Source organism: Balaenoptera musculus, chromosome 4, assembly GCF_009873245.2.
Source record: "Balaenoptera musculus isolate JJ_BM4_2016_0621 chromosome 4, mBalMus1.pri.v3, whole genome shotgun sequence".
NCBI lineage: Eukaryota > Metazoa > Chordata > Mammalia > Artiodactyla > Balaenopteridae > Balaenoptera > Balaenoptera musculus.
Window position 1 is genome coordinate 60,588,554 of NC_045788.1, and position 18,024 is coordinate 60,606,577.

At 40.2% G+C, this 18,024-nt stretch overlaps 2 protein-coding genes across 3 annotated transcripts in view; one reads left to right on the plus strand and one right to left on the minus strand.

The window, feature by feature from the left end:
- The window catches only part of DCUN1D1 (defective in cullin neddylation 1 domain containing 1), a 31,725-nt gene extending 15,198 nt beyond the window's left edge, over window positions 1–16,527 (minus strand). Inside the window, exons 1-4 of one of the 2 annotated variants that reach the window (XM_036850374.1) lie at window positions 16,215–16,527; window positions 3,941–4,157; window positions 2,559–2,727; window positions 218–348 (exon numbers count right to left, since the gene is read on the minus strand). In XM_036850374.1, the coding sequence (XP_036706269.1) occupies window positions 218–348; window positions 2,559–2,727; window positions 3,941–4,157; window positions 16,215–16,217 (520 nt within the window). In that variant the 5' untranslated portion in view covers window positions 16,218–16,527. Of the gene's footprint in view, window positions 1–217; window positions 349–2,558; window positions 2,728–3,940; window positions 4,158–15,271; window positions 15,501–16,214 lie in introns of those variants that run through there. The other variant, XM_036850373.1, reaches the window with a different exon arrangement.
- Window positions 7,967–8,440, plus strand: LOC118894288 (adropin-like). The gene has a single exon (XM_036850375.1). The coding sequence runs from the start codon at window positions 8,210–8,212 to the stop codon at window positions 8,438–8,440; it is 231 nt and encodes a 76-aa protein (XP_036706270.1). The 5' UTR covers window positions 7,967–8,209.
- Window positions 16,528–18,024: the final 1,497 nt, after the last annotated feature.

The following is an 18,024-nucleotide window of genomic DNA, read 5'->3' on the forward strand; positions in this document are numbered from 1 at the left end:
AAAAAAATCAGTGGTTCACATATAGTATCCAGGGTAACTCTGTTATTGAATAGGCAGGGTATTTTCTGATTAACTAGAAGTTCACTGTTTCTCAGTATTTTTCAGTAACTGATAATGACTTTATGCTCAAAACATAGAACTTTCTATTACAAACGTGATGCTGTCAATGTATTTGAATATATTTGAAACACCAAATATAATTTTTAAAAATTCTTACCTAATCCTTTTTGTCCTGGATTCTTTGCAAAATTAAAAGTAAACTGGTAAAAATCCTTAAATCGTCCTGGTTCTTTCAATTCTTGTTCCATCTTGGGTATCTGGGCCTTTAGTTTTTCTATGCTGTCACATCTATATTGTAAAATTAAGTTTATAAAAGATAAACTTTTTCACTATATATTAAGAACATTTATTCCTACAACAGTTTATATTTCATAGAACTTCTTCTTAAAAACTCCATTAAATTTTCATCTTTTTACATTACATAAACAAGTATGGGGTTAGATGGAGGAAGAAAAGATCTGGGGTGATTAAATGTTAGAAATAACTACTATTTTTAAAAGAAATGGGCTATTACTTTTAATTATGTAATTCACTGGACTGTCAACACACCCAAACTGTAGAAGTCAGCTGTAGCGAACAGAGAATGTATAGTAATCAGCTTTACAATCATCAATTCAAACTGTAGTAGATATTCCTTACATGGTAACAAATCACATGTCTAGCTTCCAAACAAATTGAAAGCATAGTGTCTTGACTAGGTGAGGAAACAAGCATTCCTCTTGAAAACTTCTTGATATATACAAAGTATCATAATAAACATCATCTCCAACCATCTCCAACTGAAGTTACCTCAAATCAATATTAAACTTTCTCTATATGTGCAAAGCATTCAATTTCCAAGGAGCTGAAAGGGTCCAAGTACCAAGTCCTACTTTCCACATAACAGCCATAAGGTAGAAATCTTCGATCTGTTATAGATTCCACAAACCAAGCATTCCACTTTTTTTCCTTCAAATCATTTTTGCTTTTATGCTCCTTCCATGCTCTTTATAACACCTCCCAGATTATTAGTTTGTAAATTAAAATTTTGATTTGGAAGTTCATTACATTTTACATGAACTCACTTTTAAATGGAAAAAAAAAAAAAAAAAGAGAGAGTTCTAATGAAACCTGTCCTAGCATAGAACATTTCAGCAAGTTCAGGATAAGGCTGGCTTTGGCTGTAGAACATAGTGGCTAGGCCAGTTATTAATTTATTGTCTCTCGGCTTTAAACTCACCCTTCTTTGCCCTACTTTGTGACTATCTGCAGTGGACTATAAATTGTGAAACTTCATTTTTCTTGCCAGCTGGCTCACTATTAGGTTCTACCAAGAGAGGGCGATGAAAGGCTGGAAGAGGACGAAGGAACTTTTCTTATCCCAGTCTGTTTTCTGCACAGAGCAAGGGTTTCAGCGTGTTGGGAGGTCCCTGCAGTGTTCACCAATGGAGGCAACTTGCATGACTCTGCAGCAAGTGGCCCCTAGCGAGCTTCTTCTCCACCAGAGAAGCAGGCAAGGCAAGCAGCGTGCTCCTACAGCAGCTACGCACTGTTTTCTGGGGTCGGAATCTCAGCCTTGCGGGGATCCTCTTAAGTGTCTAGGCTCCTTCCTTGTTTCCTTCCCTCTGTTCCAGGAGTGATGGCAGCTTCTTGCAACTGCCACCTTCGTTATGCTTAGAGTTTTCTTTTACCCCATTTACACAATAAAACAATTTTTTAAATTTACCCTGCTCAAATTACTGGTATGGTTTGTGTGTCTTGCCTGGACCCTGACTGATTACAATGTCCCTCAGGCCCAAGAATCAGAATGCCTGAGCCCAAATCCTGGCTTTAATACTACCTCTCTAGTTTCTCTGTACCTCCATTTCCTCATCTCTATAATGCGGATATAAACACCACTTCTCTCACAAAGTTGTTCTGAAGTGGTAGGTGAAGTACTTATTTAGCATAGTTCCTGAAAGAAAATAAACGTTCAAAAAGTGTTTAGCTATCATTCAAAAGCACCCACTAAAAACAGAAAGGGCAGCCTGTTACCGATCCACAAATTGAATACTTTTGGAGCTTCATCAAATACAGACAACTAAAGGCCACAGGTAAAACCGCTACCTGTGACTTTTCAATCTATTTATACCAAGACATTTAGCTAATCAGTTGTCCAGGTCTATGCAGAACACAAAGTGATTAGTAACTTCCAAGATTTTAAATTCTAGGAGTTTGTTTATAAATTCAGAGTTCACAGCTTCACATTAGGAAATAACTTAAAACTTGCTCACTTCACTTACCCATGTAAAATATTAAAGCACAGTAATTTTAACATTAGTCAATCTCCCTTAGAAACAAATGATAAAAGCATAATGCAAATAGAGTAGGTTGTACTAACTACACAAATAACTTGACATGGGAAGGAACTAGCATATTAGCCCATTTCTATTTATAGCAATGTTTGGGGGCACGAATGTCAGTTCCACAGTAATTCTCACAGTAATGTACCTAATTTCCTACGGTAATTATACACTCACCCTAATTCTGTCATGCCGTCCATGAACTCCTGTTTGGAGAACTCGCACTGCGTTGCTGCTCTGAACTTCCACGCGATGATCAACACACTAATGCTGGCTGGATCCAGTGCCAGATCATCACAGAACTGCTGTATACCATCTATTCCAATTTTATTTTCATCTTGAGGATCTTCAAAAACAACAATGCAACATGAAATCAGTGCCATACTTTACTGTGCTACTCCTGAAACTGAGAAAGGTATTGCTTTATATTCCATTTTTTTAAATGATCACAATAGACCAAAAGTATGAAGCAATATTGCTCTGAGATATTTTCCCCCTGTAATATTTAAAGCCACTTTGCCCCTGAAACAGCATTCTTACAATTAACAGCAAGATATATATCCAGATAGACACCTGATTTTTAAGTCTCATTTATTCATATGAAAAAAGTTCCATACTTAACACACATTCAAAAAATCAGACATTCCTATATAGGGATGAAGGATTTTTACTGAACATAGCCACATTTTACAGAGGCATTCTAAACAGTATTATACACAGAAATTCTTTTTTTCTTAAAGTTCATTTCACTACAGAAATCACTTCTTAAAGAATATCAAAAAAAACATAAACTCTGCAATTCAATTTTAATCACAATACAAACACCTGTTGTTCAAATTAAAGAAGAAAACCTCCAACTATCAATATTTACTTTTCAGACAGCAGACATTTAAATACAAATACAAGAAGAAAGAGGCACTCATACACTGTTGTCAAATGTGATTTGCTAACATCTCTAGGAATAAAAAATTTGCACATCCTTTGATTTTTGGGGCATGAGCTATGCATAAAATATAATCCCACATTTGGAAAAATTTTGAAATAACTCCGCATATATATTTCTGCATAAACATAAAAGACACAGAAAGTTGGACACCAGGCTATTAAATATTGGTTCCCTCAGGAGAATAAATAAGCAAAAGATGGAGAAACTATTAACTTTTTCTTTATTCAATCTATTCTGTATTAACTTTTTAAGTGTATATTACTTTATAATTATTTAAAGGTTATTAAAATTATTAGGCAGCTGAGTTTTATAAGAAAAGGAAGGAAAAAACCTTGTCCCCTAGCCCCCATTCTCAAATTGGATCACAAAGGAGGAAAGCGGGGTGGGGGGGAGGGAGGGGGGGGCGGATAAAGGGGGAGGAAATAAAGACATTAAGAAGAAATTTTAGTGAAAAGAGGAAAATAATTTTTCAGATTTCTTAAAGTAATTCTAAGATCTAAAGAGCTCTGTATCCACCCAATTAATGGTCTCTGTATCATTTGATTTCTCACAAGAAGCATGTAAATTTGCAAAACCTCGTTCAAAATATTTAAAGTCACAAGCAAACACTCACCTTTGTATCTATTGTATAGTTGTTCTAACTTCTTCCTGTCCAATGATCCTTTTACACTCTCTCGTATATAAAGTTCAGGATTTTGGAAAAAATTGTCTGTTGCAACATCTAACTTCCAGTCATTTTGAGACAGACAACTTACTGCTGTTTTTTCACTAGATTGTGTGAAGATCATAAACTGACGAACTTTATCCTTCTGCGATGATTTCAACTTGTTCTATTGAAACCAGAAAATAAACTGAAACTCTGTGTAACGTCACAAAAGACTAAGTATTTCTATATTGCTGACTAAATCACTATTAGCAGTACTTTCTCCTCATAAAATATTAAAACGTTTAGCTCAAGACTTATTTTCAATCTATTAATCAGAAAGACAAATTTTTAAAAAATCTAAAACATAAAATTGGTATCATTTTGGGAAAGAAACTAGGACAGAGGCAAGAGAAGTTCACCTACCCTGCGTTTCTCCTAAAATTGGGTCCCGTGAGCATGTACAAAGGCTCTCGAAGGGAAGGAGAGCTACTCTCAAAACCTTAACCAAGCAACAAAGCTCTAAGGGATGCTTAAGGAGCGGTGAGGAAGACCACCACTAATGTCACTAATGGTGACATTATTTAGCCAGTCAGAACAGTCAAGTGACCCTGAGGAACAATGAGATTAACAGGTATTTGTTGCAGTCCTAAAACCCATTATAAAGAATATGGGGTGCAATTCTCCCCAACCTCACCCCCACCCTACCCCCTTGTTTTCTTGCTATTTTTACCAATGTGAGAAAGCAATAGAATGTGAGAACTCTGCATTTCTCCTCGCATGTCCAGGAGCCAAGATAATTATCCATAGAATTTCCTCATATTTTCAGTCAAATCAGAAGCAGTGAAATATGAACAAGCACCCCGCATCCTTCCAACCAAGGTAATTTTTAACAGAATTCTCTCTTTTTTACCCTGAAAGAATCACCTCTTTCCCTTAGCCTGAACCTAGCAGATGTTCTCTCTAACCAGCCTCCCTACTGTAATAACCTTCTCTCACTGGCCTTGTGTCGACACATATTCATTTCTCATCTGACCTAAGCCCTAAGCAAAATGAAGCAAGGCAATTAGGCCCTCCACTCTCTCCCAGTATCAAGGGCCATGTTCTTTTTCTCCTCTCACCCAAGCTGGTCTCCTGTGCAACTTCAGCCTCCCCAGTATTACTCTTCCCTCTCACAAGTCCTAATACCATCTCTCAGCAAAATACTTGGGTTCTTCCTGAGCTATTATTGCAAATGAAGGGGAAAAAAGCATGTGAGAAGGGCACACATTAATAGATACAGTGTTCTGTGGTTTAAGCAACACATCTGAAAACCCCAGCATTTTTGATCTGGCCCAAACTGACAGATCACAAACCTCAACCACCTGATTGTACAGATGAGAGAACAGACCCCAAAGGTTAAGGAATTTGTTAAAAAAATCACCCAGGTTATTATTAGTAGAAATGGGACAAGAACAGAAAGCTCTCATGAATCTGGGTCTTAGTAATCTTTCCATAAATCACACTGCTTGCTGTACATATTTATAAACCTTTTTAGGTTTTCAGGAAAAAGGCTACCAAAGATATAAATATTTCTACCTACCACAGAGTAAAAATAAGACTATGCAAAATCAAATATGAAAACCAACCCTATCTTTTATACCCTGGAGTCTAATCTGTCAGCCATACTCTTCTCTCTCTGCAAATATGTTATTGCTTAGGATTACAGATTAAAATCTCAATCTCTGTTCTCCATTAAAATTGAGAAACTATAAATTCACTAACCTCCCATTATTTCACAAATAACTCTACCACTTCTGGATTTCACAAATAACTCTACCACTTCCCGATAACTCATATCTTATTATGGGACACATCTCTCAAATGTCTAGGAGTCTTCCCTCTTGAAAAGTATCTCCTCAAGAAGTTATTCAATTGCAACAAACCCACAGTGAAATCAAATGCCAAGGAAGAGACCTGTCTTATTTTAATATACTGTTTAACTGAAAGGAAACCACTTTGATTTCAACTTTTTTTACTGAGAGCTATTTTTAAAATTAGTATACCTTTCTAAGAGATATAGTATACATAAGAGATACAGTATCTAAGAGATATAGTATACTGACATATGTTTTAATCCTTTGAAGAACAGGGAAGTACCTAAGGGTCACTCTGATCATCACTGACCACTGTATAATGCTGTACAAAGTATTGGAGATTAACCTAGAAGTATACAAACTACAGGCCACAACCTGGAAATTACTTTATAATTAAACCTGACGTAACTTCTCTGTATGACCTTTTTCCATTCTCCTAAAAGTTAAAGGCAGCAAAACAATCAGGATTATTGGGGGTTTTATCATACAGTATTAAATCCAGTGTTCTCCCCTGAAGCTTGAATCAGTTTTGTTGAAGAGAGGGAGGAAAAAACACAGCTTAAGTCACTTCTGCAAGCCTAAAAGGGCTGTTCACTCTACTAATGACTTCCTGTTGGAAAGCAAGATATTAGAAAATTGGGGGGACCAAGTTAAAAAACAGTCTTATCCATAAAAACTAATAACAAAATTATGTAAGTGAATTCTTTAACTCCATTTTGTATCTTATTTGAAATAAAAGAATATGTGATCAATAATGTCTATGTATATGCAAATAGAAACTATTTTAACTGGTTTAAATTTCCAGTACATGGGGCAATATCAATATATTTTAAGAAAAAGGGTTGCAGCTACCCATTTCCAACACCACAGAGGCTAATGAGTGATACCTCGCAGAGAACTGATAGTATGAGTTCCTGCTAGGCCACGCAGTAATAAGCAATTCCATTTCTGCAAAGTCCGATAAGTACCCTCCCCTTTCTTGTACTTAAAATGTACTGTGACCATTTCTCTGTCAGCTCTCTGTGCCCAGAATAAATCTTAACACTTGCTCTCCTACTACGGAGGATGGACTCAATTCTGTAGTCCCAAAGGCTGTCCTAGAGGAAAGCTGGAGTGGGCTACACAGACCTGCCCTTTTCACAAGCCTATTTAGGAGAGCTACAACACTCCCAACCCCTTTTCCCAGGCCACAAGAGGGCACCAGGCAAGGTGTTCTGATTTTCTGAGTACAGCTCAAAGGTTTAAATTTCTATCAACTTAAGGAAGAGAAAAAGGATATCTAGCCAGCAAAGAATTATTTTATAGGGGACGAGGGGGTGAATAGAAAACTGACGTGGAAGAAATAACAGATGGGTTGTCTTTGTTTCTACTACAAAGCCAGTGGGTATCTTCCCAAGAGCAAAAACATATGACAACTACAATGATTCAGCACTCAAATGTAGTACATACTATTTAAGACTTATTTAAAAGGAACAAACTAGAGTGGTCATTAAATAAGATTAGGCAATACAATCTTCAGGACTCAAATGTGAAAACTATCTGGAGATTATCAAATTTTCAAGGAAATTCAATATTGGTTAAGTATGTAAAATGTATAAAATACAGAATATACCCTGATTATTTATAATTCTAGCAAAAAGGGGGGGAAGGAGAAAGGAAGAAGGGAGGAAAGAGGGGGAGGGAGATAAAGAAATGCTGTCTCTTTTAATAGAAAGCTAATAACTGCATCAAAGATTACCAAAGTGAGAAATACTATTATTACTATAATCTAAACAGTAAAAAGCACCTACTTACTCATCTTTCCAAAGTAAAAGAAAATCTGGTTATCAATATACATTGTTTAATACTTAAATCTAGCATGTTTGCAATTTTTTTCCACTCAAGAAATTTAAGAATTACATTTAAAATATCAGTTTATCTGGGAAAAAAAAAATCAAATACTTTGGATGTAGCCAAGTATCATATACTCAAGTGTATGACCACTGAACTTACAAAGTCTATTGTGATAGAAGAATAGGGATACAGAAAAACTCTGTAATAAAAAAATAATGCTGCACCCCAGGGAGCAGCCAGCTGACGACGGGGAGGGCTGGGGGAGGGGACGTCACCCCTGCCCACCTCCCACTGCCCCGCCCCCCACCCGCAGGCTCCCGAGCAGCAGTCGGCGCCCAGCATCCCGCTGCCCGGGACCCTCCCGCGGGCACACACCGGGCTCAACTCAGGCTCGGAACTGCATGTGAACATCTTCACTGCCCGGGAATCGCTGAGTGTGTGGACAGGACAGCCTCCTTGGAAGGCCGGCTATACCAGAGTCCCGCCTCAGCATGGGCCTTGCCATCGAGGCCGCTTCTCAGTCTGTGCTTGTCTGAGGGTGCTGCCCGTCATGGGGGCAGCCATCTCCCAGGGGGCCCTCACTGCCATCATCTGCAATGGCCTCGTAGGCTTCTTGCTGCTGCTGCTCTGGGTCATTCTCTGCTGGGCCTGCCACTCCTGCTCTGCCAACATCGACTCCCTCTCCAAATCCAGTCCCAACTCCAGCCCTGGCCCCTGTCCCGAGAAGGCACCCCCGCCCCAGAAGTTCAGCCATGAAGGCAGCTACCTGCTGCAGCCCTAAAGGCCCCAGGCCTAGCCCGGAGTCTGGGACTTAAGTCCACCCTACTTGGAACCTGGAATCGGGATCCCAGGGTCCAGCCAGACTGGGGTCCAGAACTCAGAGTCCAGCCTGTCTGGATCTGGACCCAGCAGCCCAGAGTCTGGTCGGCCTGGCTCCAAGAGGGGCTCTGCTGGCCCTCGGCAGACAGGCCTGGGGTCGGGGTTCATGAGTCGGTGCTAGGGCCAGGGCCATCTGGACTCTGCTCCATCCCAGCGGTCGGGGCTGGGTCCACCCGCCCCCTAGGCCAAGCGCCTCTAGGCCCTCGAGGTTGGGGAAGCAATCCATGGCAATAATGGGAGGGTGTCGAGGCTGGGCCCCTCCTCTGGTCCTCCTACTCTTTGCTGGATAATAAATGGAACTACGGCTTTAAAAAAAAAAAAAAAAAGCTCATAAAGTTATAAAATTCCTCTTATAAGTATTTCCATCAAAAAAACAACAAACATGGAAAATTATTTTCTAGTTAACTAAGTTCTAATAATTTTAAAATAAAAATAATTTTAACAGGTAACATTTTTAAAAGCAAGAAATTAAGATTCATTATTTCTATTATTCTGAATAGAATCTCACCCTTAAGTTTCAATCTCTCACCCTTAAGTGTCAAATTCAGTCTAAACTCCAGAAAAAAAGACCTTTATATTTTTAAAGGAATTAATTTCCTAACTCAATTCTAGTTATCTCAGGATTTGATGAATCTAGCTCACAAAAGACAATGTTTAAAAAATCAAACACTGTAATGATCACCCATAATTTTCATTAAAAGCTCTGTATGTTGTTCTCATGTGTTTACCATATGATTAACAGTTTAACTTCATCTGAAATTTAGAAGAGCTGGTTTAAGTCCAGAAAATCATACTTTCCACATATGATACATAGTGTTCAGCAGATATAGCCAAATGTTACCAATATCCCAAACCACTCATCTATAAAAGGCCTTCTCACAGATTATAGGTCTTAAGTCAAAAGTACAAGAAAAATCAATTCAACTAACCAGACTACCTACTCCTAGAGAAGACTTTCACCTAGGGGTAAAGTTCTACCAGAAAGCCAGGCTAAGAATCTAGGTAAGAGTAGCTAGAAATTCTCTTCCCTTCCACCTGCAGCAGAGAGGTGAAGAGTGCAGACTCTCATATCAAACTGGCAGGATTTTAATTCCACCTGTGCCTCCTAATTGCTGTGTGACTTCGGGAAAATTACTTAATCTCTGTGTGCTTCAATTTCTTCAGTTGTAAATCGGGTGTGAAGGTTATCTGAACTAATTCAAGTTAAACTCTTAGAACTGTAACTAGCACATAGTAAGGACTCCTTACATGTCCACAAAGAATATACTCCAGAGAAAAAAGTAATTTTCTGTAAATAAGAAGAAAGAATAACCACCACCATAATCAGAACACTGGCAGCTAACGTTTATTTGAGCTCCTACTGTGTGCCAACTCTGTGCTAGGTATTTAATTATTAACAATTCTGCAAGGTGGTTATCACTGATTCTGTTTTACCAATGAGGAGACCAAGCCTCAGAGCTCGTTTTATCTAAACAGACTTATCCAAAAAGTAGCAGAGCCAGAAATGAAACCCTGGTGCCTGGCTTCAAGGCATGCAGTTTTCCATTTCTTCTACATTGTTGTCAAGTAAGAGAAAAAACAAAAAGGGCAAAAATGCAACCACTGAGTAATTATTGTGTGCACTGGGGAGAGAGGGGAATTGTGAACAATATTTCTTCACCTATTTTTATGGAAAAGTTAAATAAGTAATCAACTGACCTTTTCCCTTTCAAATGTAAACAATTTGCATTCTGACTAAAAATTGCACATTAAGCATTCCCTTACTAACTAAAAGACTAATTTAAGGATAGAACTTCCTTTCAGGGTTTTTTGGGAAGGGGGAGGGGAAGAGAGGTGGATTGGTTATTTTTAAGACAAGTAATTCATCAGGAAGAAAAAATGTGTTTATAGTCCTGTCATAGTCTATTTTTAAAAAGATGGCCAAAATCTATAGCTTTAACTATACAGAGGTGGAAAATTAGGGGCACTGAAAGTCAGGGTTTCCTTTTCCAATGAGAAGGCTTGAAACCCAGAGGGGGGAAAAAAAACATGTACAGGTTATAGCCAGATAATATAAGCAAATGTATACAATTTCAAATATTAAGCAAAACAAAAACAAAAACCCAAACCCTCAGTATTCATGTAAATTATAATCTGCAGTTTAGAATAGTTACTCACGGTAGGCCTGTGGGTCTTATCATTCATCCCTAAACTTCCTGCGCTTTGAATGACAGTTACAATGAACTCTTCTTTGAGAGGAGCTTCATTACTTCTAAGTCAAAAGTGGAATAATATACTATACTGTGTAATCATTGCACCCAATTATGTTTTATATTGATATAATGGCAATTCACCTGAAAAAATATTTCAGAAGTATATCTGTAAGATTCAAACTGGTTTTGTACGCTTTTAAATAATTTTCCTCAAAGTTTTTAAAAAAATATTCCATTAATGAAAATTTAAAGGATTTTCTCCTCCCCATCCTCAGAATTATTTTTCAAAAGATGACTACCACTGTAAATGGAATAAATGTTTTGATTCTGGTTTACAGAAGACTGTTTTGACTATTAAAAAGTTATTTTTGCTAATTCCTGATTATCTTTGATAATGGGATAGAAATAACCTCCTTAAAATACTTGTGTTAGCCATCGTCTTTCAACTGATTCTCCCAAACTTACTGCTTGAACATTTAACAAGTAGTCAAGGTAGCTAATTTAAATTTGCTCCTCCTCTCCATAAACATCTTTTCTAAAGAAATCTTTAATTAACAAAAAGATTACTGAGGTGAAAACAAAACAACAACAGAAAAGAATTAAATGAGATTTTTAAAGTTCCACAGTTAAAGAACTTATAATAACCACTAGCATTCTACAGTCATGGATACTTGTTTCATAAAGAGAATAAATGATCCTCAAAAAATGAAATTTCCTAATTCTAAGATTTGGTATCTACTCAAGTCCTAAATCTAGAAATAGTAAAATCCTATAAATAATAAGTGCTTTAAATGTTTACTGAAACAAAAATATCCTAATATAACAAAGGAATGGGCCACGTACTTCAACTTAATCTCTATTGCTGAACACTATTCAGTGTTGAGGGATTCGAAAGTATAATGCAATAAGAATTCTTCAGCAAAGAACTGTTGAAAAGTAAATCTCTCTTAAAATTTTACAATGCAAATAAGCAGCCTAATCACTCTAAATGATTAGGTACTAATCATATAAAATGGATTCAACAAAGTGATGAAAGACATTTCAGTGGCATTTTCCCCTTCTGCTTTTGCTTTTTCTTAGGTGGGGGGTATACACCTAAAGTGACTAGGTAAACTAGATAGTCAGCAGGTTATTCAAGAGCTTGTTTGTGTCCACAAAGCAACTGAATCCTATTTGGAACTATCTCTCTTCATCAAATGTCATGGCTAATACTATCACAACTTGAACAACAACACACTCAAATTTAAAAGGGGCTTTCTCACAGATTTTCATTATGCTTGACCCAACCTACGAAGCCAAAATCAAAAGAGCCACTTGACTCAAATGAGCTCAGCTCTTTTAAAACTTAAAAAACAAAACAAAAAAACCACAAGTTAATTTTACTTTCAACTTTTTTTTTTACCATATGTACCAAAAGAGTTCTAATTTTTCAATTACTTAAATGTTTACATCAGATCATCTGATTTGATATGGAAACAACTAGGTCACTATTCAATATAAGGAAGAAACCAGAGTGAAACCAATCAAAAATTCCACACCTATATGGAAGGGGTGCTTGCTGGGTTTTTCTAAAAAAAAAAAAGAGGAGGAGTAAATAAACTGTGGAACCAGAGACCAGGCTTCTAATCCCTGCTCTGTCATATACTAGCTCTTTACCTTGGCCATCTCTTCAGAAACACTAAACCTCCTTTTTCAGGTATGTTAAAAGAAGGTAGCAATACCTATCTCACAAACTGGAGTGGAGATAAAATAAGAGTTGTGAATTGTCTGACTAGCAGACATATGTTCTCAGTAAAGATTAAGGTCCTTCTTCCTTCCCAAAGGCCCAGTTTTTTGCATACAGTCATTAAACAACATGCAAACTACAAGAACATACTCAAAAGCAATCTACAAAAGAGATCATGCTGTGTTGTTTTTATTAACGAGCATGGCTAGGTAAACTTGATGTTCAACTAGTTTTTATTGAATATTGGACAGTCACCTTAATCAGAATTCAAAACTCTGCACACAGAAACTGCATAAGTTGTCTTTAAAAACTGCTTTGAAGATAATTATGTATACTATAATTTTACTAGGACACTGAGAGAGTAGAAACAAGGTCTATCATACTACTCAGAATCCTTCACTGGCTTCCCATTTCTCTTGGAGTAAAAACACAATATCCTTACAATAGCCACCCATGCCCATCTCCACTCCTTACTACTCAGACCTCATCTGCTCCAACGCCCAACATGCCCCTCTCCCCCGGCCACATTACCCCAGCCACACTGGACTCAGTGCTCCTCAAACTGTCTCTGACCACATTTGTGCATGGCTTACTCCTTCATCTCCTAGTCAGCTCAAAACCCACTTCATCAGTGGTGCAAACACCATTTTGCAACCCCAAATCCACTGTGCCCCAACACTCCCAATTCTCCTCCCTAACACTGCCTTTCTCCCATAGCCCTTAACACCTTCTAACATAGTAAGGAAGAAGAATATACGCTATGTTTATTATTTGTCTCTCCCTACTAAAATGTAACCCTCACCAGGGCAGGGATTTTTATTTTTTCAGTTGGGGGGGGGGGGAATAAATAAATATATATATATATATAAAAATACATGTGTGTATATCCATATACTCAGTGCCTAGAACAGTGCCTGGCACATGGTAGGCATTTAAGAAATAATTATTAAAATTAAGGCCCTCCCTTAATTTACTTATGTATATGCAAAACAACGTGAAACGAGTTCTACAGAGACAACCTTCAACAGGCCTACATTAATCTGGACTTACAAACTCTGATATTTGTTGAAAATATAATTTTAAGTTTCAAAGTCCACACATTAAAAAAAAAAAAACCATTAAAAACACAGTAAATTAACACCATTAATCATTAATTTGAATTTTGTTATTTAACATTTTCATTAATAACACTTGGGTTTCCCTCTGTTTAAATGAGTAAATTAATTTCAAATCCAATTTTCAACCATTTCTTTAGATTTCATGTGAGTTAAAAGATTACATGTAGCACAAATACTGGGGGAAACAGTAAAACCAGGAAAAGTTAGTTTCAGTTCTGCAACTAACAATTTTGCAAACTTGAACCTCAAAACCTCCTTGATCTTCAATTTCTTCTTCTGTAAAAGGGAAGAGGAGTAAACGAGATGATCTCTGAAGCCATTTCAGGTCTAAAAATTCTACGATGCTGTGAGTCTATAAAAATCTAGTAGGTTACACAGTCTACAAACTTCTTACACATCTAAGAAAAATAATTAAAATCAAAATTTTTAGCTGAATGTAACTCTGGAATCATCAAATCCTGTCCTCTTACAAATAAGAAAACAAGCCAGAAATCAAACACTTTTTAAAAAGATTTTTCAGGGGTAACAGAATATTGTCTAGTTTTGGAGCTATTTTTGGCCTTTCTATGTGGGTGTCAGGTAGGTTAAATGAACAATTTTTTTTTCTTACACAACATATTCAGATATCCTGTCATTTAAATTTGCCCCAGAATTGACAATATAACATGTGCTCTAGAAATGGGCTGCATTACACACACCGAAAAACATTAGCCCCAAAATTCTATCAAGAAATAATTATAAGTAAAATAAATTTACAATGAAAAACTTAACTAGAAAATTCTTATGGCCTAACTTCTATTAGGGCCCATGGTGATTTAGTTTCCAAACTAACAAGAGCATACCAAGACAATTCTAGTGACATGATCTGAGTTCAGCCACAAAAAATGTTTTAAATTAGTGATATCTTGTCATTAGTAGTGTAATTAAATAGTTATGGCTAAGTTCCAAAACTAGCTAATTTAATAGTAGTAAAAGGATAGAAGCTTACAAGCTCCAATACAAGCTGAACTCTCATATGAACCACATGACTCCTGAATTCGTAACAAGTAATGAGCATTATCAACACTTTGGATTCCAGAGGATGGTGCTGATTGGAGACTATTATGAGCAGAACACATTTCAGTGCTCTCACAGAGTGTTTACCGGGGAATTACATTTCATTACTTCAAGCATACTCTTACAAGCCAAGAGTCTGGAAACTTCAGGAGTAATGTCTATGACCGTCAAAATGCTTAAGAAATTGGAAACTGTTTAGCCGCCCTGGTGGATCTTTAAACATTGTAACATCAGTCTAAACATTCACCTGTACTTTATGGCAAAGTTTTCTTACAAATACAAATGGTAAACTTTCATGGAACTTACCACAGAACCTAAGTTCTTGAGTATATGGCAAACTAAACCACATATCCATACGCGCGACACCAAAATTCTGCCAAGTTGGAGGCTGAGACTAGGTAAGTGTCATTCAGCAGAAATAAGACCAGCTAAAAACAAGACACCAGGGCATTCCCTTAACAGACACACACATACACCCTCCTCAAAGAGGCCTTTATGTTCCCCATGAGCAAAGGGACAAGAACATCATTTTTACTGTCTATTCATACAGTAACCTGCATGGAATTCAACTCATGCTCAGATTATAATACTAAACATAGCTTCTGAAAAACAGAAAGTCCAAGAATCAGGTACATAATTACCAAAATGTAAACAGATAACTTGAATACCACGTCTTCAAGCTTGTAAGGCATTTTCCAAACAAAAAAGGGAGAGGGGACTAACTTGACAAACTGTTTTTTAAACATCACGAATGGTTTTTAACTGACATAATAAAGCAATTACTCCTCCCACCCCAAGGAAATAAAATATGTGCCCAAAAGGTAGCAAGTCTGTTTCTCCTAATTTTATGAAATGAGAACAGGTTGCACTTCCGTACTCCCCCCTCCCCCCACGTCCCCCAAGCTCAGCGGTCTCCCATATTCTCAGTAGAGAGGTAAATATAACCTCCACCAACTGGCCAGTGAAACTCCCATTTTCCAGGACTACGGGGCGCATCGAGAGGTGATGGAGAAAGGAACAGGGCTGTTACCCCGCCCCAAGCAAAACTGCCTGGAGACTTGAGGGGTGTTGGAGCCGGAGCAGAGGAGGGAGGGGAGAGCCGGGAAAGTCTTTCCTTCTCCCCGGCGGAGCGGAGGGGGAAGCCCCGGCTCCGGGCGGGGGGAGGCTCCTCACCCGGAACCCCGGACCCCGGTCCCCGGCCAGACACAATGGAGCCGGCGTGGGGGCCGGGCAGAGACAGGGCCGTTGCCCCATCCCCTCCCCCCGCCCCAACGCCTCCCCTAGCCGCGCCGGGCCCAGCAAGGGGCACCCGGGGCCGCTCCCCGCGCCCCAAACTACCCGGGGCTCCCGACTAGGCCCGGCTCCGCTCCGCCTCCTCGGCTCTCGCGTAGCAGCGGCGCCCGGGCGGGAAGGGGCGAAGGAGGAAGGGAGAGGCGGGGAGGAGAGCCCCGCCGGGGAGCTGGACGGAGGCCGCGGGCCGAAGCTCGGGGCGGCAGGGTCGCCGCGGGGCGGAGGGCGGCCGGGGCGGGGGTGCGCGGCTGCGCCGGCCCCCAGCCGGCGGGGCGGGCGGCCGCAGTGCCTCACCATGTTGGTGTCCTCCAGGCCTCTCCCCTCCTCCTCCGGCTCCGCAGCGAATGGACGGCGGCGGCGGCGGCGGCTCCTCTCACGGGCTCGCCGGGCTCCCGCTCATGCGCAGTGCGGGGCGGCCCCAGCGCGGCCCGAAGAGGCAGCCCCGGGCCTCCGGGAGGCGGAGGGACTGGGGCGGGCGGCGGGCGCCCCGCGCGGGGCTTCCCCTGGGCGCGAGGGTCCCCCCCCGGGCGGGGGGCGGGGGGCGCGGGGGGGGCAGGGGGCGACGCACGCGCTGCGCGCGCCGACATCCTCCCGCCGCGCCCGGCGGGTGGGGGCGCCGGGGGACACCACCTCCGCTTCCTACGCGCTCCTTCCGCCGTCCGCTGGCCAGGGCCGTGTCTACACCGTCTCGAGGAGGGGAAGAGAGAGCTGTGGCCGATAACTTATGCAGCTGGGGGCGACTGGAAGGGCTAGGACTGAGGCGCTAGATCCGTCCCAAACCACCCCTCCCCATAAATATCCAGAAAAAAAAAAAGGAAGAAAACAGTAAAAACACCTCCACCCCCAAGTGTTTTCTTCTCCCAGTCCAGTGTCTGGACTGCGTCGGGTCCCCCACGTGAACATGCCAGAGGAGACCTTAGTCTAGCCATGTGGGAGCCGGAATGCCCTTTGGAATGGCCCAGACTCTTCCCAGACCTTTGTCCACAGGAAGACTGGTGGGATGGCCCTCGGGTTCCAGGCGAGGAAGACCGAGGATTCAGGGCCCCATTCATGCCGCACTGGTGGCAGATATCAGCACCTACCACTTTCTCTAAATATCCGCTTAGTTCAGCCTTCCTAGGGTAAAGTTTTGGGAAGTAACGAACATCTTTTTTACCGAGGGTTGATGTCAGGCTTGTCCTAATTTTGGTTCTAAGTCTGCTAAGGCTGAGGGTACCAGGATTCTCTGCTGGGGGTCAAGTGGACAAGTGTGTGCTGCAGGGAGTAGAAAAGACTCTTTGGAGTGGTCCCTGCCCTTAAGAAATTGACTATCCAATTGAAGAGATGAGACACTTTCACACACAAAGGAAGGAAATAAGAAAAACAGGTAATAAAGCAAACATCAGAAAATCACATCTAAGACTGAGCAAAAAAATCTGTTTCAGAACAGAACCAACCTGAGTGGAAGCGTTATCACCCTCACCTGTTATCACTGTACTCAGCAACATCCTTTTCCCCCCAATCCTGGCATAATCCGCCAGATCAACCCTATAACTTTATGGCTTTGAAATTCTTATCAAAGCAACAGAACTCCTTTGGCAACTCCTGGGGGCCTCCTAACACTTCCTGGAGCAGCCATGTATCAGGAGCTCCAGGGACTCTACCAAAACATCCTGGGCCACCCCTAAGCATACATCCATTCTTTTCACCAACCTTCAGTGTATACATATTAATGTGCCAGTCTCCTTGCTAGGCTCTGGGAAAACAGCTTGGTCAGGACAGGCCAGATCTGCCTTGTGCAGCAAGCCTGAAGCTGAACCACATCCATGGATATTGTCCAGGAATTCACCTAGCATTTGACCTGAAATATCAACTAACATCTAGGGTCTTAATGAAGAGGATTCACTGTATCTCTTTCCCCATACTGTTATACTTCACTGAGGTAATACCTCATGGGTTTTAAGCTCTTTTTCCTAATTGCCAACTCCAGCAAACAGCTCTCAGTTCTCATTCTACTTGACCTCTCTCCTGCATTAGAACACTTCTTCCTTAAATTCCCTCTCCATCATTTTCCATGATCCACTTTCTTCTGTGTTTCCTCCTTCCTCTGTGACCACTCTCCTTG

What these genes read in the sequence shown, in the direction of transcription:
- LOC118894288 (XM_036850375.1), top strand. Translation starts at nt 8,210, where the DNA reads ATGGGGGCAGCCATCTCCCAGGGGGCCCTCACTGCCATCATCTGCAAT.